The 23,540-nt window shown below is 36.5% G+C and overlaps 1 protein-coding gene, 1 non-coding gene and 1 pseudogene across 2 annotated transcripts; 1 reads left to right on the top strand and 2 right to left on the bottom strand.

Annotated features, from left to right (window-relative positions):
• The first annotated feature begins 10,687 nt into the window (after positions 1-10,687).
• LOC109439401 (olfactory receptor 4S2) lies at positions 10,688-11,650 on the top strand. The gene has a single exon (XM_019719702.3). The coding sequence runs from the start codon at positions 10,703-10,705 to the stop codon at positions 11,648-11,650; it is 948 nt and encodes a 315-aa protein (XP_019575261.3). The 5' UTR covers positions 10,688-10,702.
• Positions 11,651-15,436: 3,786 nt separating this feature from the next.
• LOC148755900 (small nucleolar RNA SNORA18) lies at positions 15,437-15,566 on the bottom strand. The gene has a single exon (XR_016018801.1). It is a non-coding gene; the product is annotated as a small nucleolar RNA SNORA18 (small nucleolar RNA).
• A 2,376-nt stretch (positions 15,567-17,942) lies between these two features.
• Positions 17,943-19,393, bottom strand: LOC148755899 (olfactory receptor 4C16-like; annotated as a pseudogene).
• Between the last annotated feature and the right edge of the window lie 4,147 nt (positions 19,394-23,540).

The following is a 23,540-nucleotide window of genomic DNA, read 5'->3' as shown; positions in this document are numbered from 1 at the left end:
GCAGGGAAACAACCAGCAACTTCGGTGTTATCAGCACCACGTACGATCTAACCAACTGAGCTAACCGGCCACCCCAGAAAATGCAATTTTAAAATCATAAAATTATTTTGAACAGAAAGGAAACTTTGAGATCTACTAGTCAAACCCCCTAGTTCTAAAGAGAGATATTTTAATTAAAAGTATATAGAAAATGTATAGAATAATAAGGGTAGTTTGAATTTCTTTACTATTTATTAATTATATTAAACCAACATGACTTGATGTATTAAAATGTAGACAATTCAGTATGCATTGACCATCGCCTCTACTAATTTAGCTTGCACCTCAGTGTTAAAAATATAATGCAAAACTGGTAACCACGTGGTCCAATTCTCTTTACTATAAATTTTGACCCCAAGTTCTATCAGTAATACTCATCACACTTTCTTAACATTTGTGATATACCTCTGCCCTAATCTTGTAGCTATATTATCTCATCAATTGATTTTTAAATTCTCTCCTTATCATTCTCTTTCACAGATTAATTGTCACCTTCCAAATAAAACATTCCATTGCAATAGAGCTTTAAAACAAATGAAACTTATCTCTACAGTGCAATTTTAAGATTTAGTATTAGCTTCTAGAGAAGCCATTGAAAAGTCAGGTTTTATACCTTCAATCATACCATGTAACTTTTTCCTTACTTATAAATAAATAGACTATTTTTTAAATAATATTTAAAATATTGGTTTTAAAATTTACTCTTAAAGTAATTGCTTGTTCATTTGAATGGACATAAACAAAACCATTACTTTAATCATGTAAATGGAAATAACACCCACCTGAGTTGTTTTCCCTTCCTCCTCCTCCAAAATGAAACAAGAGAATTTTGATTCATACATTCAATTAGGCCCCTGAGAAACTAAGGTTGTTAGAATACTCAGGCAAAGCCAATCATTCTGTCTTCATTTGACACAAAATTAAATTTCCTGAGAATTAAATGTGGTCAGATTTTCTAACCAAACAATTTTGCTAAATACGTGTTTGAATCTCCAATTTTCTCCATTCTCGGGAACACAGATAATGCTTTATTTCCCTTCTTGTCAATCTCCTCTTTTTCATTTCAGCTTCCCCATACACCTGTGGTTCACCATGTATGAACTACCACCTACGTTTCTAGCTTCTCAATTTTAGAGTGTGAGAAGATCTCTACTTTCTATTCTTGACTCAGTCATCAATTTTAACTGTGAACTCCTAACTTTATATCTTTTAACACTTTTCTTAATCTAAAATATAGAGAAATAATTTCTCTCCTAAGTAAATCACAGTTATGAATTTCAAATTTAAAAATGTATAAAGATATTTAAAAATATAAAATGTATGCAAATGAGTATGGTATTTAGTTAAGAGTAATAATACTTTAGAGAGGGAAAAAGTAGTTGAGGCTTTTCTGATAAAGTATATGTAGAACACCTAACTGGTGTTTAGTAAACCAGAATTTGAAAGTAGAGTCTATGTAGAGTCAAAGCAACAGAATAAATTTATGTTAACAATTCCACTTTTTCAGTTACCTAATTATATCATGGAAAACCAGATAACCTCTAAAGTTACTGCCCTTGAACCATTTCAGCCATTCTAATTTTGATATGCAAATGACAAAGAGATAACAAATTAAGCCAAACTCTCTAAGTCTATATAAAAATAATGGGTCATAATCAAACAAAACTGTGTTAACTCAATCTGTTTTTGTCTGCTACATATGGAGCCCATTCATAAAGAGTAAAAAAGTTACACTCACATACACGAATAAATTGTACTGAATCTCCTCACACTCTCAGACAGGAGTGATGCCACTTCTGCCACAAATATTCCCTCTGGAAGAACAATGGCTAGAAAAAAACGGATTGTAATTTATTCTCTGCTACAGCTCTACATTCACGTTAGGGGCTCGTATGCACTTATTCTAGTGTTTCTATCTTTAAAATGATAAATCTAATGATTTATAAAATATGCTTCAGTTAAAATTTTGCAGAACCCTTGGACTCTCTACTATTGTTAAAAGATTTGAAAAACCTGGAACATAATGAAATGAAATTGCTTGGGTTTATATTCGAGTTTTGTTTTGAATGACCACATGACGTCAGTAGGTTACTTAACTACATTATCAGTAGTCTACTCACTCTCATATTAGCTTACAATTTCAGCATTCTCATGGGCCTAACATTCCTCTAAACAGCTTATAGGCATTAACTTTTTCTAATCCTCACAATAATACTAAGAAGTAAACATTAATAGTAAATCCATTTTACAAAAGAAGAGAGTCATAAAGAAATTAATTAACCCAAGAAGTAATAGTCAAGATCTAAAATCATATACATCTCACGTAGCAAACGTTATGCCCTTAGCACAGTTTCTGATGCAGAGTGTGTACTCAATAAAGATTTCATACTATTAGTACTTAAAACAATGGGTCTCACTGACCTCAATATTTCACTTGTCAATCTATGCCAAAGCAAACTCTATACACCCTTAATTTGCACGAACCTAAATTCCACAAAGGTAGAGAGACTGTCTTATGTTCTGCCTTGAAATATTAAGAAACACTTACACAAATTTAATTTTGAATTCTAGCCACTTCTCCCTGATCTGTGTGATTTGGGGCAAATACTGTCTTTTCTCAAATCATCATATTGCTGATGAGTACATCTATCTCCCAATGCTGTTGGGAGAATCAACTAGATAAAGTGTACGTCACCTAGTACACGATAGGGGCGCAAAAACTATTTCCAATTAGTTTACCTTTGTTCCACATTTTGTCAAATACAGGCTACCATTCATTTAACCAATAATCAGTAAATGTTTGTTGAATGATTAAAATAAATCACTTCAATGATTTCAAATGATATATAAATAAAATATTCGATAATCAAAATCATTACCATCACAATTATTACAGGCAACAAGGGGCAGGCAACAAAGTAAATAGAGATAAGGTAAACAGAAATTCAAGATTTGAGATACTTCCAGTTGACTTTTAGTGATCTGCGTAGGGTCCTTAGTTAACTTAAGTCTTGAGCCAACTTTTTTTTTGGAGAAGAAAATAGTGAGCATGGTACCGGTTACTGCAGGCAGCTTTTTCGTCCTTTCTATTTGGGTTGTCTCACATTCTTGGTAACTAGTGAATCGCTGTTATACTTAATCAATGCTTTGTTATTTTTTTTACAAATTTCAGATAATTATTTCTTTTTATTTGAAATTTGCTATTTAGCTAGGCATCACTTTTCTGTCACTGTCTGCCTGTCCCTTTAGAATGTCATATCATAGCCCCAACTGCCGACTCCTTGAGTTTATCGTGCCCTAATCTCAAAACAAACTAGTCTATGAAATTCAGAGAAGATGCTTGTATTTACTTTAACTAGTAGCAAATCTGATATTTATACAATGAAGGCAAAAATATATTCAAATGATATCACACATTTACGCAGGAAATTGGAAAGGAAGGAGAAATAGTTCACCACACATGGGCTTCCATTTCAATTGTCAATTTATTCCTATTTCTTCCTTTCAGTGTTGTCTCTCTTTCCTCATTGAAATTCTGGTCATACACCTGTTATTCAGAATATGTCATTTCAGCTTCTTGAATTCACATTTCACTCAGCATAGTTTCATAGCCATTCATAAGGAAAAAATCAAAAACAAACAAAAAAAAACCCTTGTATCATTTTGATAACTGACACCGATCACTCATCCAATGGTCACATAAGCAATGAGAGGTCTTATGCTCAGAGCAACAGTTTCAAGACAAGTGGAATAATTTTAATATTCAAACAAGTCAAATCACAACCTATATTTTCAGCACTAAAATTATTCTTAGAGATGTCCAGGCTCATGATTAGCTACATAGCAACTTCACTGTAGAGAGACTACATTGTAAAGCTGCATTTTATACTAGAGCATTGACTATTCCTTGCAAGATGTTTGGAATAACCTTCCCAAATCATAAGCTCACCAACTGGATTTCCTTTAGATCCAAGTTATCAGAAATGCATGCTGCTACAATAGAACCTAGATTATAAATAGTATGCAAGCCACAATTAACTTTGCTTGCAATTTAGGAATCTCAGTCATTAGACACTCCTCGTGGGCTCTAGTGACTGAATTCCCCTGAACTTTACTCAGAGAATTTTGTGATGAAGACAAATTTGAGGTGCTTTTGCTTTAAAAACCTTATCCTTTTTATAACCTTTATAAACTAAATGAGGAGTAAAAAACAGACCTAATCCTTATGGTAGCCAGTGGCCTTCATGTCTCCTCCAAAAATGTCTTTATTGCATTCTCTGAGAGAATTTAAATGAGTTTTAGTTTATTTCTAAGTATTAGGTAGATTTCACAAACAATAATAAACGTATAATGTTTAATAGTATTTTGTATGGATTTAGAAAATTTTTCAAAAAATTATTTGAAAAAGAAAAGTTTCAGTTTATCATGTTTTAATCCCCGCAAGTACTTATAGCATTTCTGTACGGCTTTCTTTCTTCCTTTTCTCTTGTCACATCCATATCCAAAGATTAAGCTAATCTTCATGTGCTGTGTGAGCAAAATAAATCCTAATAAATGCATATTGAGGGTTTGCTATGGATCATATATGAAGTGTTCTCATTTAATCTTCACAAGGACCCTATGGGGTGGACATTGGGTCCTTATTTTACCCATGAGGAAACTCTGTAACTAACAAGATAGATATATACTAAGTCTACGGTACCAGAACGGCTGATATCACCAATAAAGGTCAATAGGATAACTCATTCTAGGGGAAGGGAAGGAGTGAGGACAGGAAGGGACATATCTTCGATTTTGTAGGTGATGGCAGTGTTCTATTTCTTGATTCATGTATAGATTACAAGGATATTTCCATTGTAGCATTTTCTCTCTCTCTCTCTTTCTCCCCCTCCTCCTCCCACCCCTGACCCCCCCACACGCCCCCATAGAAAAGACCATGTGAGTACACAGCGACAAGGTGGCCATCTATAAGCCAAAGAGAGAGTCCTCACTAGAAACCAGCCTTGCTGGCACTTTGATCTTGTACATTCAAAGTGCAAGACTTCTTAGCATCTTTTTGATGATAGTCATGCTAACAGGCCTGAGGTGTTATCTCATTACAGTTTTAATTTGTATTTCCCTAATGATTAGTGATTTTGAGCACCTTTCTATGTAGCTTTGTTGTCATTTTTATGTCTTTAGAAAAATGTCTGTTTAGTACCTTAGCCTATTTTGAATTAGGTTATTTGCTTTTTGGTGCTGAATCATATAAGTTCTTTATATATTTTGGATATTAACCTCTTATCAAATAGATGGTTTTCAAATATTTCCTCTCATTCGATAAATTGACTTCTCATTCTGTTCATTTGTTGTGCCAAAGCTTTATAGTTTGATATAGTCCTACTTGTTGAGTTTTGCTTTTGTTGCTTGTGCCTTTGATGTCATGTCCAAAAACTTATTGCTAATACTGATGCAAGGAGTCGTTCCCTGTTACTTCCAGGAATTTTATGGTTTCAGGTCTTCCATTTAAGTTTTAAATATATTCTGGGTTAACTTTTGTGAGTGGTGTAAAATAAGGGTCCATTTTATTCTTCTGCACGTATTTATACAGCATCTTTCTTTTGCCCATTGAGTAGCCCTGAATCCTTTGTCAACTATTAGTTGTCCATATGTTTCAGAGTTTATTTCTGGGCCCTTCATTCTGCTCCATTGAGCTATGTGTCTATTTTTATGCCAGCCCCATACTTTTGTTTTGTGATTTTAAACTACTAACTTTTGAATAAAATTTTGTGGTTATAAGCCACTAATTTTTGGCTTAGTGCTGTTTGTCAGTATACAGTAATACGTAACTTATATCCTACTCAGTTCACACAAGGCAGACAGTGGAAGCTAAACTGTGAAATTTCAGGAGACTGTCACATGGATGGAGTTCTTAGGAGTCCTGTGTCTAGGGGATACAGAGACTTCCTGAAGAACAATAACGAAAAGTTTTCTATTCACATCTCTTACCAGTAGGCAACAGACACAACACTTGATGGGAGATAACATATATATTGTATGTAAGCGTGCTACTCCAAATCACTTATTATGTGATGGTGGAAACTACTAGTTTTCAGTAGGATTCACTGACAAGGGCAAAGCAAGGAAGAGTCAAATCCCTTTGAGGTGGAGGTGAGTGTCGCCTGAGAAGTTATGCAACTGAGAGCAACTGAGGGAGATCAAGCCCAGCTGACTGGAGGAGCAAGTTGATGAGTGTCAGTTATCGCTCTGAGAACAGCTGCCACAGTAGGAAACACAGCTTGCTTTTCTAACCTACTGTAAGACTTCTCAGGAAACTAGAAATGGCCACTGCCTTTTTTTTTTTTTTTTTTTTTTTAAGGAGGGCGCAGTTCACAATGGCCCATGCAGGAGGATCGAACTGGCAACCTTGGTGTTATTAGCACCATGCTCTAACCAGCTGAGCTAACCGGCCACCCCGCCACTGCCTTGAAAAAGTTGATTTGTACCTCTGATCTCCTCTCCGTTCATGGAAGAGGGTAATGAATTTCATTCTCCAATAAGACCCCATATCATTAGAAAATACAATCTTGAGCTTATCATGCTAAACAAATAAGTCAGACAGAGAAAGTTGAGAACGCTATGATTTCACTCATATTTGGGATTAAAACTGAAAGCAACAAACAAAAACTCATAATCACAGACAACAGTTTAGTGGTTACCAGGGGGTAAAGGGGGGGCGGTGGTAGAAGAGGGTAAAGGGGGTCAAACATAAGTTGATGAAAAGAGAATTGACTTGGGGTAGTGAACACAAAATACAATATATAGATGATATAGTCTAGAATTGTACACTTGAAACCTATATAATTTTATTAACCAATGTCACCCCAATATATTTAATTTTAAAAAGAAAATACAAATACATATAAGTGGTGAACTAGACTGGCCTTCATTACATGTCACCCAGGTTTCTGTACTTGCCTTGCTTATAGCCAGACCTGCCCTAGCAATGACCTGCACTTCACCATGATACAAAGAGAACACAGATAAAGACATGGGAACTATTCTCCATCTTTAGGTCAAGCAGGGGCCTGACTTGATAGGACCTTGGCTCACACCCATGTGGGCACTTCTGGAATCCTTCCCCCAAAGATTCTCTCTTGTTGCTGAGGTGGCAGGTACTGTGTGACATGACTGTAACCTAGATATGTCCAATGGCTTTCCCTTCAAGCTGGCCTCCTGCTATGAATGCCCTGATGCTAATTTGGACTCTGTCGTCTCCTTCCTGTAACTACAGGAAGGCTCCAGTGACATGGCCAGAAACTGCAGAGAAAATGGCCCACTGGGAGGTGAACTTTGGCCAGTGGGATTGACAGGGGAATAGATGGATACAGTTTCCCCTCTTCTTAGGTATTTACAGATTGTTTGGAAAAGAAATACTTAGTCTCTCTTAAAAAGTCCAGTGAGATCAAGAAATCAGCTGTGCTTACGACCATGTGGTAGGCAGCTCATATGTTCCCTCTAACAGTTTCAACAAGTAAGAGTATCGCATTCGGATATTGTATGAAAAAGGAAGAAGGAGGTGATATGAAGATAGGTAGGAAGGAAAAAGAAAGAAAAGCAAGAATGAAGAGAAAGGGCACAGTAGGAATAGCAAATGAATAAGAAAGAATATTGGTGGTCAAGAGTCAACCTTAAAGGTTAACAAACAGAAAGTAAAAGAATAAAAGCCTACACTACTCTTCACCCCAGGAATAGGCTGGAAGTGAACTTCCCACCTATGTCTCCAGAAATCAGCAGAGATTGAATTAAAGAAAAGCAGGGAACTCCAAGAACATTATTGAATCCACTATTTTCCAATAAAATAGACCTTTCAAAAGAACAGGACAATTAAAATTCAAGAGAGTAATACCCCAAAAAGAGATATTTTAATATGTTATACTAAATGTCTTATAATTTTATGTATGTTTAAGCATATTAATTCAATGAACAAAATAGCAATCATAAAACAATTCTGTTTACCAAAATGCTTTGGATTAGTGTTATGGTCCTAAATGCAAGAATTCAGTTTCCAATATAGCAAATGAAGAAAATTTTTAAATATTTTTTAACAAATTGAAAGGGCATCTGGAAATTAAAACTCATTGTTAGTTCTCTGATGTGGTTCTGCTTAAGGAGAGAAACTAGTGGAAAGGTTCTCCCCAAGGTCATTAACATTTTGCATCATTCTCTTTAAAGAGACGTTATAAGAAATAGAGAAAAGACCGTTCGATGCCAAAGATACTGTGAAATGGCAAACTCAGTAGGTGAGAGACAGAACCTGAATAATGAAGACTTGATTTGTACCTGCCTTTGAGTTTTTAGGATTGGCAGTTCTCTGGTAGTAATTATTCTCAGAGCATCATTCTTACTTTATTTTGGACAGCTGTACTCAAATTATGTCAGGAGAGAGGAAAATAAAGTAAAACCTGGACAAGACTGGTGAGCTTTCTTTTTCTTCTAAAACTAATAGAAAAGGTTTGTGAAAAGGGGAATTCAAACAAAATGCAGTATTTTGAAAACCCGTAATATAATTGCAAGACCCTGTTCTCAGAAACAAGGGGAGAATAAAATTATTAGGATGATAAGATAACAAAGTGTATCTAGACATGTCTGAGATAGCGCAGCATGACTGTGAATAAGAAATAGGAATAATTTCAAAGGAACTGCAGATATTATCATGTTTCAAATGCTCAGAAAGTGGAGGAAGGAATTCTTTGAGATGGGTCTTGATTCAAGGACAAGGAAAAATTCTTCTAGAACCTTATGGTGTGGACAACGGAGGCACAATTCCCAGGCTTGTGTTTAAATGCCCAGTTCCTTCTAGATGAAAACAAGCAACACAATTCACAGTTGTCAAAAACTGCTATGATTTGAGCTCTCTTAAATTGAGGGGTTCCCTCTGAAAAATAGTACTTTTTCTTTTTTTAATTCAGAAGGAAAAATCAAAGGAGAATGAGCGTGTAAAAGCAGGGGGATGTGCTTGAGTCTGCATTTGAATTGTTATTGCAATTATCGCTATTATTATTATCACTACTTTGTACTGTATAAGAGAAGGTACACCTATAATGACTTTCTGTCAACTCTATTATATGGACCTGAGGAAACACAGCCCCACAGTTTCCCAAAGCTAGACATGTCAGGCACAATATTGCTGCAAAAGGAGAGCTGAGACCAGAGTTCAGTAGGTGTTACAAGCACTGAACTTGCCAGAGCTTGAAGGGATGTGGTCTCAGGAGGACAAAATTCCTACTTAATACCTAGACACTGTGTAATCCTATTCGAACTTATAACTAAAAGAATTGTTTACATCTGTGACTTGGTATGATGGATAACTTGTACGCCCTTTTAATCAAAACTATTTCACATACCCCCTTTACACATAGTGACCTCACTAGAGTGCTTGAAATTTCACCACTGAAGATTCATCCATTTAAATTAAACGTTGTCCTCTTTCTAAAACCATTTAAAGTATCTTTCAATGATGACCTCTTCCAGAAATATTCAATTCATCCTAAGTGGGAGACCTAATATAAACGAGCATAAAACTTGAAAGATTAAAAGGATGCATGAAGGAACAGTGAGATGAAGGGCAGAGTCCTTCCTTTTTGTCTTTGTCTTTTTCTTTTTTTTAAGTTATCAGACAAATGTCTAGAATACAAAAGCAAAGTATTTCCTGGGGAATCCTCAAACGCTGAGTTTGAAGATGGAGAAATTACCAGCAACTTCACTTCCCCTCTTTTCAAATCAATCAGGTCTCAATGTGTCCCCAGAGGTTTCTTTTATAGCTTTGTCCTCTATTACCTCTACTTCCTTGCCAGGGTTTTAAGGCTATTCCAGGTCAACAGAATCTATTTAATTTCATCGTAGAAATAATTGTTAAAATGATAGATGACAGTGAAGTTAAAACCTCCTCATTTCACAAATGGGAGAACAGAAGCCGCATGAAGCTAAATGACGTATCTGGAGTTGTAGCACCATTTTTTCAGAACCCAGGTTGTATAATGTTGGTCCTCTTTCTACTACAGCGCACAACCTCTTGACTATAAGAACTTGCTATCAACTAGCAGACCATAAATTCATGTACACAAAGTCAGAGTTTTAGAAGTTTCAGAACCTGCAGAGTTCAGCCAGGCCCAACTACTTGAACACTCCTGGTAATATTCAGAAGGGAAAATGTGAGTAGATGTTTTTGTTTCTGTGTCAAAAAGAAGGAACTTTTCCAGATATATAAATGTTACAATATCCCCAAACACAGAAGTTGTTTCAAAATTAGGTTGAGTGCGTTATACAGAATAAGAACTAAGTAAATCTTTAGCGACAGATGAAAAAAACCTTAATAGAAAGTGAGGGAGGTAAGACTCTTGATTAGATATATGACTAAGAGGATTATACTTTCTCTGTCTGGACTTTGTCCCCTCATCAGAGGTGAATGAATGAGCTATCCTATTGACTTAAGATGGTCAGAATATGTGCACTTCAATTGCTTTAAGAGTGTATGCCAACCAACAGTAAGTACTTGTTTTTTCTATTTTCAGCTACTGTGATTATCCATGTGTTTTGAGTTAGAAATAAATGTTGGTCTTTGTTATGTTTTCCTTTCAGATAATTTAATTGTCTTGAGAACTTGGCCTGCTAGACAAATTCCATGGAAAAAATAAACAATGTAACAGAATTTGTTTTCTGGGGTCTTTCTGAGAACCTAGAGGTTGAAGAAGTGTGTTTCGTGGTGTTCTCTTTCTTCTACACAGTCATTCTCCTGGGAAACCTGCTCATCATGCTGACTGTTTACACGGGCAACCTTTTCAAGTCTCCTATGTATTTCTTTCTCAACTACTTGTCTTTTGTGGACATTTGTTACTCTTCAGTCACAGCTCCTAAGATGATTATTGACCTGTTAGCCAAGAGCAAAACTATCTCCTACGAGGGGTGCATGTTGCAACTCTTTTGGGTGCATTTCTTTGGCTGCACTGAGATTTTCATCCTTACTGTAATGGCCTATGATCGCTATGTGGCTATCTGTAGACCTCTACACTACATGACCATCATGGACCGGGACAGATGCAATAAAATGCTGCTGGGGACCTGGGTAGGTGGGTTCTTACACTCCATTATCCAGGTCGCTTTGGTTGTCCAACTACCCTTTTGTGGACCCAATGAGATCGATCACTACTTCTGTGATGTCCACCCTGTGCTGAAACTTGCCTGCACAGATACATATGTTGTTGGTGTTGTGGTGACAGCCAACAGTGGTACCATCACTCTGGGGAGCTTTGTTATCTTGCTAATCTCCTATACTGTCATCCTAGTGACCCTGAGAAAACAGTCACCAGCCGGCAGGCGCAAAGCTCTCTCCACCTGTGGCTCCCACATCGCTGTGGTCATCATCTTTTTTGGTCCCTGTACTTTCATGTATATGCGCCCAGACACTACCTTTTCAGAAGACAAGATGGTGGCTGTATTTTATACCATTATCACCCCCATGTTAAATCCCCTGATTTATACAATGAGAAATGCAGAAGTAAAGTCTGCAATGAAGAAACTGTGGGTCAGGAAGGTTTTCTCTGAGAAGCTAGTGAGAAATAATTGGAAGTAACAATTTAAACTGCATAATCTCAAATGTTCTCATCTGTGCAATGAAGACAATACCAACAACTTCACAGGGTTTCATGGGAGGAACAAATGGGAGAATAACATGTTCTACAGGAGCAAGGTATTATTTTTCATCACCATCATTAGTTTATTTGTTCTAATATTTCAGAATGAGATCATTTCCTGAAATATCTAAGGCAGAAATATCTTATTAATCTCAGAAGCTCAGCATGATCATAGTCAGCGCTATCATTTTCTCCTCCCTATTTTTGTCTTTTTGCCATTTCCTTCCAAGAATGAGAGTCCTGTGAAGTGCTTAAGGCTGTATTCTAGTGTTTAGAACTGTGACTGGTATATATTATGTACTCGCTATGTATATGTTGTATGAACAAAAGAATAACAGCGATCAGAACTAAAGCAGTTCGATAAAAGTCCTCCAAAACAGAGTGAAAATTAAATCCAGTTAAGTTACAATGGAAGGGGAAGTGTGTGCAGAATGTGAAAGAGACAAAACAAAGGCTTAAAAAACAAAGCACTTGTTCTCATCCTCTGGTCTTGGGGAAAAAAAGCTTTTCCTTTCTCTAGGACGCATATTTTTTTTGACCCAAACAATAAGGATATTGAAAAAAATTGCCTCCAATTTTTCCCTTTTAATTGTAACATCCCATTAATATGCTTCTGCTGACGCTAATCTTGTAGTTTGTAGCCTGTTATCCCTATTAATGTAAAGCAATTAATAGGAAAAAAATAAAGAAATTGAATGAAAATAAATCCATCTGTGATGAATAGGTGACTAGGACTCAATCAACAGAGTGAATAGAATTTGCTAAAATGCATGGTTGGGAACCGTATTTTCTCCAATGTTCAAACCAAGCAGTCTGCTGAATACAGGGAGCCATTTGTCACCACTTCCTGACTAACCTAACCTGATTGCCAGCTGTGCATTCCAGAAAGACTCATTCTGAACAAACAAACATGCCTTTCTAGTGTGAACTGATGTTTGCCCTGGTGATACTCCTTCATTTCATACGATCTGAGCTTTATTTTTCTATAACAAATGAACATGGCACTGAGTACCTCTCTGCAATTATCCCACTGTCTTTTCCACAAATCTGATTATTCAAGTTACTGCCAAGTTATTGTAAGTGTGTGTGTTTGTGTGTGTGTGTGTGTGTGTGTGTGAACTTTATGTTAAGACCTGTACATAGTGCTTTAAAAATTATCTCTGTTGTTGATGAAGTCATAAAATTAAAGAAAGGAAAGATCAAAAAAGACAGCAAGACACCTGGATTAGAAGTTATAATTAAGAAATCCTTGCCCTGGAACCATACAAATACATTTATTGGCCCAGCTTGGACTTATACTCATTGGGTCTCTATGGGCCTCCATTTGCTCAATTTTAAAATAATGACATCAGTGCTTCTCAAACTTGGCTGGTCATTGGAATGATCTTGAGAGATTTTTGAAGATAATAGTACGTATTCTAAGAGTTTCCAACCCATCAAACCAGGGATAAGGGGTATACAAAATCTGTATTTGCAATAAGGTCCTCTGGCAATTTTTATAGCCAATGGCACATGTGGGAACTTCAATTTGGAAACACTGGGACTAAATAATACTTGATGTTCTTAGAGCACAAGAAGCCTATAAGTCAATAAAATACCAAAGCCCTACCTTTGGTTATATACCCCCATCTGTTCTGCTAACCCACACAAAGGGAGCTAAACTTGAACTGAATTTAGAAAACTGGGAAACAAATAAATGTAATCCACTTGATAATTTTTTTCTCCACAATACTCTCCTTTATGTCTTTGCACTGAAGTCTTGACTATCCAGGAATTTTAGTGATATTAGAGGTCAGAAGTCCCTAAGAAGGTAGAAGCTGACAGGTTCATGACTCTCAAAGACCAAGCGGAAGATATGAAAAAGTATCCAAGTTTCCACCAGTGACTTTATAAACTTATTCTGATTCACAAAAGTTCCTCAGACTCTATCCCAGTCACAGGAACTCAGAGAACCTCTTGTTTCTTTGTAAAAAGATGACCAAGAATCATGAGAAGTGAGACTCTTCCCAGTTTCAGTGCAGCGAAGTCTGGTTAACAACATCATTTTAATTCACAGATGCATGATCACAACATTGGCTGCCAGCTTTGTAGTTTTAAAACCTTGTTACAAAATGGAAGATGTGTTCACCACCCAGAGTAAGTTCTTCTTCCATCAACACACATTTGATCCCATTTAAGCTCACCTACCACCCCACCCCCCACTTACCCTCTGACACAATGTGATATATAGATGATGTATTACACAACTGTACACCTGAAACCTACCGTGTTTCCCCGAAACTAAGACCGGGTCTTATATTAATTTTTGCTCCAAAAGACGCTTTAGGGCTTTTTGTTCAGGGATGTCATCCTGAAAAATGATGCTAGGGGTTATTTTCTGGTTAGGTCTTACTTTTGGGGAAACACTGTATGTACTTTTAGTAACCATTGTCACCCCAATTAACTTTAATTACAAAAAAAAAAAAGATGGAAGATGTGACTTTGCTTAGTGCCTTCACTGCTGAAAATAAATGGCAACCCTTCTCATTTTCCAGATAAATAAATTAGTTTACTTCATAGTGGAAAACTGAAAATACGTCTCCCTGTATTTTTTAACCAGTTGCATTTCTGTCCCCTGGTGTAGCCTAAAATGTGTTGAATATGTTTCCATGCACTGCTCAATTAAATATGTAAAGATAGCTTTCTCGTGCCTCCATAGGTCTTCCTTTTTCTCACTTAAATATATCCAGGAGATTAAAACATTTCGCACATGTCCAAGGCACCATACTTTTACCACTTTTATAGTATCTAAGTGGGAATGACTCATTTTGATCGTGTTCTGATATATCCAATATTTGCATGGTGATCAGCTATGTTTTGTTTTGTTTTGTTTTGTTTGAAGTAAAATGAGACCTCACCATTTCATACAAATCTGCAAAATAGTCTTTATTCTAAAATTTTATTATAAAAAATCCACAAGTAAGTGTACCACAAGGTAGAGAGAGACATACAACACTGAACTTCCATAATAGTCAATGGTACAGTGAAACATCACATGTATAGAATATAAAATTTCAGTGTCAGCAAAGATTAAGATACCACTTCTATTTTATCCATGAGAAAAATCAGAGCTACATGAAGTACATTGGAACCCACTGTTAGGTCTGAAATGAAGCTTAGTCAAGCCCAACCTTTACCAGCTGAACCCCAGCTTACACAAAGACGCATGCACAGGAATTAAATGCTTATTGTATAGGCCATGGATTTTGCAGTGGTCTTCTCCATGGCATTATTAAGCTGGCTGATCAGTGAATGGAAGTATACCATTCTGTAATGCATGTAGACAAGTATCTAAGAACACTTGTAATAAATATGTTTCTAAAGTAATATCTTTCTGAAGATGTATGCTAAAAAACAAACATTAAAGTAAATAAATGCATGTCATATTGCTATGTCAATTGTCATGTCAATTATCATGTCAGTCAGCTCACAATTCTTTTAGTTGGTCTTTTTTAAATCTCCGCTGGAATATGGACATACTGATTACATACTTTAAAAAATCCCCAACTAGAAAATTTGGAATCTAATTTCTTCATGCAATTTATGTTGGGAACCTTTAAATATGAATGAAATTCAAAATCATATTCACTCCTAAGCTACCATACCCAAGAATAGTTCAGATTTTTAACATAGTGCCTATACCTAAGATAAAAAATTGACTCCTAGGTCTTTCATACTTTTAGTAGCTCTGCCTTGTAGTTCATTCCACAGATTTAACACATAGTTCTGTGAGTAAAGCCATCAACAGAGTTTCTCAATGAGGCATTTCCAATGATTTGAGTCTATAGAAAAAGCCCCATCGGGACAGACCTCAACTCCAGACATATTTTGCTACAACTTCAAGATCCATGTTCATGGTCAAATGCTCCCCTGGTTCACATTTGTACACAGTAGGCATGTCCTGCAATTCCTTCATGTGTATCATTTCTTCCTAGAACAAGATTGAACTTTCCTGTGACTTGCCCTGGTTACGTGTTTGGAAGTGATAGGATTAAAAGAAAGCTCATGAGGAGAACAAATATCATTGCATGACAACTTCTTCAAAGGAGGGGGCGGCATGGTGTCTAGGCTAGGGAAGACTGTTCTTTCCTCTCTTCCAAGGGAGAGGAAGTATGAGAATGCAAGATGTGTGACTTCATGGTTCTCACCCTTCCCCACACAAATGGGTCTATTTTAGATCTCAGAGTCCTACTCTTTCCCTATCAGAACATTGACTTCAACAACAGAAAAATCCAGTGAGGTTGCACCTTCAGTCATCTGTGCAGCTCTATCATCTTTATTATAAAATTCGGGACCAGAATAAGATCATAATCCCTGTCTGGAAGAGATGTGGCCACATTAGCCATGGGATCTCTATGTTAAAACATGTCCATCAGACATATTACATAGAGTGTATCTGGGGAGGCACCTAAATTGGATCCAGTAGGCACTGCTTTTCATATTTTTTTGCTTTGAAATAGAAGAAAACTTCAACTAAAACTTTGCCCGCTGGATTCTACTACTGCGCAAACCTTACAAAAGCAGAATCCAACTGCAGCAGTCGTGATCAATGATAAACTGTTCGATATGGATTAAACTTGAAATTTACAAAATCTGAAAAAAAGAGTGATATATATATGTCACTAAAGTTCTCTGTGGAATTTACAGATTTCCATTCCTACACAGAGACATAGATTACCATTTCTCAAGCTAAAGAAATTCTAAAGTTCCTTATAAAATAAATTTAATTAAATCTAGCCATCTTAATATAATTTAGTAATTTATAAATAGAAATAAAAATGCCACTGGAGGGTAAGGGGGAAGGGCATGGTAGATGAGGGTAAAGGGGATCAGATATATGGTGATGGAAGGGGAACAGACTCTGGGTGGTAAACACAAAATGTGATATATATAGATGATGTATTACAGAACTGTATAACTGAAATCTATGTAACTTTACTAACAGTTGTCACCCCAATAAACTTTAATTAAAAAAAAGATGCAGAAGTGCCAAATTTATATATATATATATATATATATATATATATATATATATATAGACAGACTTTGGATACAAATAAGAAAACAAATCAAAATCAGAAAGATTCTTAGTGATAATGTAATTAGAGACTGTGGTATTGACAGATGGTGACAAAAGGTAGTATCCAGCTCAATTGCATTAATATATTATTCATCCAAATATCTCAGTCTCTCTCAAGTTACTCTCCATTCTGGATTGTTTCAAAACTCACTAAAATAATTCATAGCTGTTATGTAACTCTGTTTCAAAGCTTAAAAATTATCTGGCTTATAATATTTTTGTTGAATTAGTTATTATTTTTAAATTCCTTACCGTCAACTATTGTACTTTTATTTCTAGCCCACATAAATATATCTACCTTAATTTGGGCCACCTATGCCATAATCATAACTCAATATTATAGATAAGTTATTCTAATTGGTATGATTCAAAAAAAACATAATACTTCCCCAAATTGGAAGGAATCATTTTAGGAGAAAAAGGGAATTTTTACAAAAAGAATATTGAATATGACCACAATAGTCAAAAACCTTCCTAAGATAAAAAAAAGACTCCCTCAAAAGGGTGAATTTTCTCACTGTGTTCTGTCACTGTTCTAGAAGCATCAAGGTAAACATGGAAATAATTCAAAATGTAATCCCAAGAAATAGAAGGGAGATTACCTAGATTATGTAAATTGATCCTTAAACTACAAAGATCCTACTATTATTGAATCTGGTGCCTTTTCCTGAGTCAGGAAGAACAACCAACTTGAAGGTCCGTGGTCAGATATTATGAAAATAGAGTGTCTAATAAATAAATCATTAGGAAGGAAAAACTGACAGGCTATGGATATAAGCATGCAGAAGTGTAACTATAAACAGAGAACACCAGATGTCAACATGAAGAAGGGCAGTGAAAACACCAGATCAAAACCACAGTGATACTAGGCAGGCAAGAGAGGCAGAGACGAAGTGGTGGTTTTACTTGGCTGTTTGTACCTGGTGCTGTATCTTCTTCTACTTAAAAATGACTCGACACTACCTAGTGAATGTTTTCACATTGCCTATTTTCCTGAAGAAACTAATTCTCATGCCCAAGTTAGGATTGTATTACCTCCACAATATAAAGACAATATTCTTTGTGGACTTCTACATCAATCCAAACTCTGAAGAAATACTGGAAACTTCCATTCATTGTGTGTCATCTGAGATCAAGTTCTTGCTCCATAGCTTCCTCATGGCATTTTTCACTTCTGCGTTCCTCAGTGTATAAATCAGAGGGTTGAGCAAAGGTGTTCCAAGGGTATAAAACACAGCTATCATCTTCTCCATGGGGAAAGTGGTTGCGGGGCGTGTGTATACAAATATGCAAGGACCAAACGACAAGATGACCACGATGACGTGGGAGATGCATGTGGAGAGGGCTTTTCTCCTTCTTTCAGCAGTGTGGTTTCTCAGAGAATGAAAGATGATAATATAGGACAACATCAGCATGACAAAGCTCACTGTACAAATGGCCGTGCTGTTGGACACCAAGAATAGATTGATCATTTAGGTGTCTGTACAAGCAAGTTGCAACAAGGACTGCAAGGCACATAAACAGTGATCACATTGGGACCACAGAAAGGTAAACTTGAGGCCAGAAAAATCTGAGCTAAAGAATGCACACAGGACCCCACGCAGGCCACCGCCACCAACACACCACAGACCCACCGACTCATGATGGTCATGTAGTGAAGGGGCTTACAGATGGCCACATAGCGGTCAAGGGCCATGAGGATCAGGATGAAGATCTCCAGGCAGCCAAAGAAATGGAATGAAAAAACCTGGACTATGCACTCACTGAAAGAGACAGTGGTATTCTTGAAAAGGGCGTCCACAATCATTCTCGGGGCTATGGAAGTAGAGAAGCAGGTATCAGATAAGGATAAATGGAAAAGGAAGAAGTACATTGGACTTCCAAGTGTCTGGCTGGTCTTGATAGTAGTAATAATCAGAAAGTTACCCAACAACATCCCCAAAGAACAGCAAGAAAGTGACAAACACCATTTTTTTCCTAAGAGGATCCTGGGTCAACCCAAGCAGAATGAACTCAGTCACATTATTATTCAGCTGTATGATTTCATGAACGAGGAGAAGGGGTGAGTGTGAAATTGTTTATCTGCAAAACATAAAGGAATTAATTCATGGTGTGATATGTGATTTTATGAAACAAAGAAAAATAAGTATTCCTCATCTGGACATTTCACCTGTGGTTTCTTAATTATTCATATCAACTCTTTTTTTTTCTGGCTTGTTTGTATTTTTTAATTAATTCAGGTGACATTGGTTAGTAAAATTATATAGGTTTCAAGAGTACAATTCTACAAAACATTATCTGTATATTGCATTGTGTGTTCACCAGCCAAAGGCAAATCTCTTTCACTCACCATATATTTGACCCCCTTTACCTTCTTCTACCATCCCCTCCCCCCTTACCCTCTGGTAACCACTTAGCTGTTGTGTGTGTCTGTGAGCTTTTACTTGTCTTGTTCGTTTGTTGCTTTTAGTTTTGTATCTCACACATGAGTGAAATCATATGGCTCTCAACTTTTTCCATCTGACTTATTTCACTCAGCATGATAATCTCAACATACATCCATGTCGCAAATGTCAGTATTTCATCTTTTCTTGTGGCAGAGTAATATTCTATTGTGTATATGTGTCAATCTTCTTCATCCGATCATCTCTCAAAGGACACTTGGGTTGTTTCCATATGTTGGCCGCCATGAATAGTGTTGCAATCAACAGTAGGGTGCATATATCTTTACAAGTAAATGTTTTCATGACCACTTTACAGGGTCCTTAGGAGTCGCAAATAAGCTTGTCAATGTTATACTTTCCTACAGCCACTCTTCAAATTCAAGTCTCCTCTGGTAGTCTTCGGTGATTACTTTGTGATAGAAGAAATTCTCTCTCCTGCCTCTACAGGCTTCCATTGTAACTTTTCCTATAATGTTACATACTGTACTTAAATTCAATTATACGTGTGTTTCCTTTAGCTTCCTTTTTGGAATAAGAATCTTTGAAAAGTACATATTGTCAGCATTTTATTCTCATTAGTCCCAAACCCAATGCCTTGTACAATGTAGGGGCTTAAGAATGTTTTTAAATTGAATTTTCTCTTACAATATATTTAGCTAATTGTTTTAGTACTATTCTGATTACAAAACACATTCATGTCATTAATCTACTGGGGTCTCCTATCTATTATGTATGGTAGATCAACCAACATGCTCCCAATTTATAAATCCAGAAAAGAAAAAAAACCCAGAACCTGAGATCAATTTTTAAATAACGTAGTAAATCATCACCACAAACTTGAGTAGAAGATGTACTCTGAGTAGCATCACATGACCATGAAAGACTTTGGGACTTGACACCCTCAGAAATGATTATCAAGCATTTGGCATTTTCACATGAGTCCTTACCCTTTACAACAATGCAAGGAGAGCCGTGACATTTTCCATGTCCTCCTGATACCGATGCCCATCTCACTGCCTGACCACATGTCCCCGTTTCCCAGAGCTGTGCTAATACCTTTCATCACCGGGTTCTCAAAGGAATTTGTCACAAAAATGGGTCACAACGACCTGAAGACAATAAAATGAACTAGTAAAATAGCACATCTTCTAAGTTCTGTACTTACCTCAACGTTTCAAACCAGCTTAGCCAACTTTAGAATGCCTGAATGTGTCAAAACGATAATAAACAGACAATGTGTTGGTTGGGAGGTAATGGAGAAGCGCTGAGAGAAAAGCAGATGGGAGAAGGTGGAGAACAGGTGCGGTGGACTGCAGAGTGTCAGGCAGATCTTCCCATTCTAAAAATCAATTTTACTGCAGCAGCCACAGTGAGAATCGTTGCTTTCCTTAAGGACTGTCTGTGAAAATACCCAAGCCTCCCTGGTTCAGTTACACTGAACTTCTATCGTTGGGAGAATCCCTACACTCATGTTACATAATAGAAGAGTTACCACTCTCTGAGGGAAAGTTCACAGCTTATATACCAAGGTTCCTTATCCCTCAAAAGTGCAATTAAAGAATCATATAAACTCCCTCCCACATATGTGACACATTATCTTTCACCTTCTTTATATAGCTTATAGAAATATACACTTGAAACCTATGTAATTTTACTAACCATTGTCACCCCCAATAAATTTAATAATAAAAAAAAAGCCTCCAGATTATATTTCCTCTGAACTTTTCATGACAAGTAGTTATTCAGATTTTAAATTAAATCTCAGATGTGTGTCAACTCCAAATTATATTCTTATGCCATCATTTTAGAAATTTACAAAGAGTAATAATTCTAGACTGTGATACACAACATTCTATTTAAAGCTGTCACCTGGAGATGTTAAAGGTGGCATTCAGAAGCTATGTCAGAGTCACTACCTCTATTAATCTTTGCTCTAATTTCTGACCAGATATAATCTCTTCTAACTTTTAATATCCGTAATGAGGACTTATCTTGCTCAGCTACCATACATGGAAAGCACCTGTGAACTTTTCTACACTGTCATCTCAAGAAACTTCAATAAACTTTAGGACATGGAATGCATTTTTCTCACCACACAGTGACGGTTTTTCACACACCTCATATTCATAAAATATATTTTGAGTTAAAAAGATTGTTTTATCAGCATGGTATTGGCAGAAAAACAGACACATAGACCAATGGAACAGAATTGAGAACCCAGAAATAAAACCACATAAATATGGACAGACAATTTTTTAACAAAGAAGCTAAAAACATACAATGGAGCAAAGACAGCCTCTTCAATAAATGGTGCTGGGAGAATTGGATAGCCACGTGCAAAAGAATGAAACTGGACTGCTATTTGTCACCATGTACCAAAGTTAATTCAAAATGGATCAAAGACTTAAGCATAAGACCTGACACAATAAACTGCATAGAAGATAACATAGGTACTAAACTTATGGACCTTGGGTTCAAAGAGCATTTTATGAATTTGACTCCAAAGGCAATGGAAGTAAAAGCTAAAATAAACGAATGGGACTATATGAAACTTAAAAGCTTCTGCACAGTAAAAGAAACCATCAACAAAATAAAGAGGCCACCAACTGAATGGGAGAAGATTTTTGCAAACAGTGCCTCCGATAAGGGCCTAATATCAAGAATATACAAGGAACTCATGCAACTCAACAACAATAAAACAAACAACCCAATTGAAAAATGGGCAGAGGACCTGAAGAGACATTTCTCCAAAGAGGACATACGAATGGCAAATAGACATATGAAAAAATGCTCAACATCACTAATCATCAGAGAAATGCAAATAAAAACCACAATGAGATATCACCTCACCCCAGTCAGAATGGCTACCATCAACAAGACAAATAGTAACAAGTGTTGGAGAGGCTGTGGAGAAAAAGGAACCTTCATACACTGTTGGTGGGAATGCAGACTGGTGCAGCCGTTATGGAAGGCAGTGTGGAGGTTCCTCAAAAAATTACGAATAGAATTGCCATATGACCCAGCAATCCCTCTCCTGGGTATCTACCCAAAAAATCTGAAAACATTTATACATAAAGACACGTGTGCTCCAATGTTCATTGCAGCTTTGTTTACAGTGGCCAAGACATGGAAACAACCAAAATGTCCTTCGATAGATGAATGGATAAAGAAGTTGTGGTATATATACACAATGGAATACTATTCGGCGGTAAGAAAAGATGATATAGGAACATTTGTGACAACATGGATGGATCTTGAGAGTGTAATGCTGAGCGAAATAAGTCAGACAGAAAAAGCAGAGAACCATGTGATTTCACTATGTGGTATATAAACCAAAAACAACAAAAGAACAAGACAAACAAATGAGAAACAGAAACTCATAGACACAGACAATAGTTTAGTGGTTGCCAGAGGGTAAGGGGGGTGGAGGGTGGGGGGTGGGAGATGAAGGTAAGGGGGATCGAATATATGGTGATGGAAGGAGAACTGACTCTGGGTGATGAACACACAATGGGATTTATAGATGATGTAATACAGAATTGTACACCTGAAATCTATGTAATTTTACTAACAATTGTCACCCCAATAAATTTAATAAAATAAAATAAAATGAAATAAAAATAAAATAAAAATATATGGTGATGGAAGAACTGACGTTAGGTGGTGAATATACAATGCAATATATAGATGATGTATAATAGAATTGTACACTTGAAACCTATATAATAATACTAATCAATGTCACCCCCAATAAATTTAACAAAAATTTTAAAAATAAATAATATAGAGAAATTAAAAAGACATTCAGTTGGATACAGTCTCTCGGAGCTACTGTTAACAATGCTTCTGGCTGCAGCAGTGGAAGATGCTCCTACTGGATGGTTCCGTGACTTGACCATCTTCATTTCTGCTGCAGCTCCGAACAAGAGGCAGTAGCGTCATTCAGACAGACAGCTTCTGTTCCTTTCATGCAACATCACAGTCCTTTCTCAGGCAGGTTCATTAGTTATTATTAGTCAGAACTGTCTTCCAGTCTGATTTCATTTGTGGTTTCCTTCCTTCCTTCCTTCCTGCCTTCCTTCCTCCCTTCCTTCCTCCCTCCCTTCCTTCCTTCCTTCCTGCCTTCCTTCCTTCCTTCCTTTCTTCCTTTCCTCCCTCTCTCTTTCCCTTCCTCCTTCCCTCCCTTCTTTTTCTTTCTTTCAGCAAATTGCTCATTAATTAATACTAGATTCTGTGATTGGTGGATACAAAGTTGAATAAGAGAGT

Source organism: Rhinolophus sinicus, chromosome 14 (genome assembly GCF_057876585.1).
Source record: "Rhinolophus sinicus isolate RSI-liver-muscle chromosome 14, RSI-T2T, whole genome shotgun sequence".
Classification (NCBI taxonomy): Eukaryota; Metazoa; Chordata; class Mammalia; order Chiroptera; family Rhinolophidae; genus Rhinolophus; species Rhinolophus sinicus.
The sequence above is the reverse complement of the archived record's forward strand: the minus strand, read 5'-3'. Positions and strand labels throughout refer to the sequence as shown.

What these genes read in the sequence shown, in the direction of transcription:
- LOC109439401 (XM_019719702.3), top strand. Translation starts at nt 10,703, where the DNA reads ATGGAAAAAATAAACAATGTAACAGAATTTGTTTTCTGGGGTCTTTCT.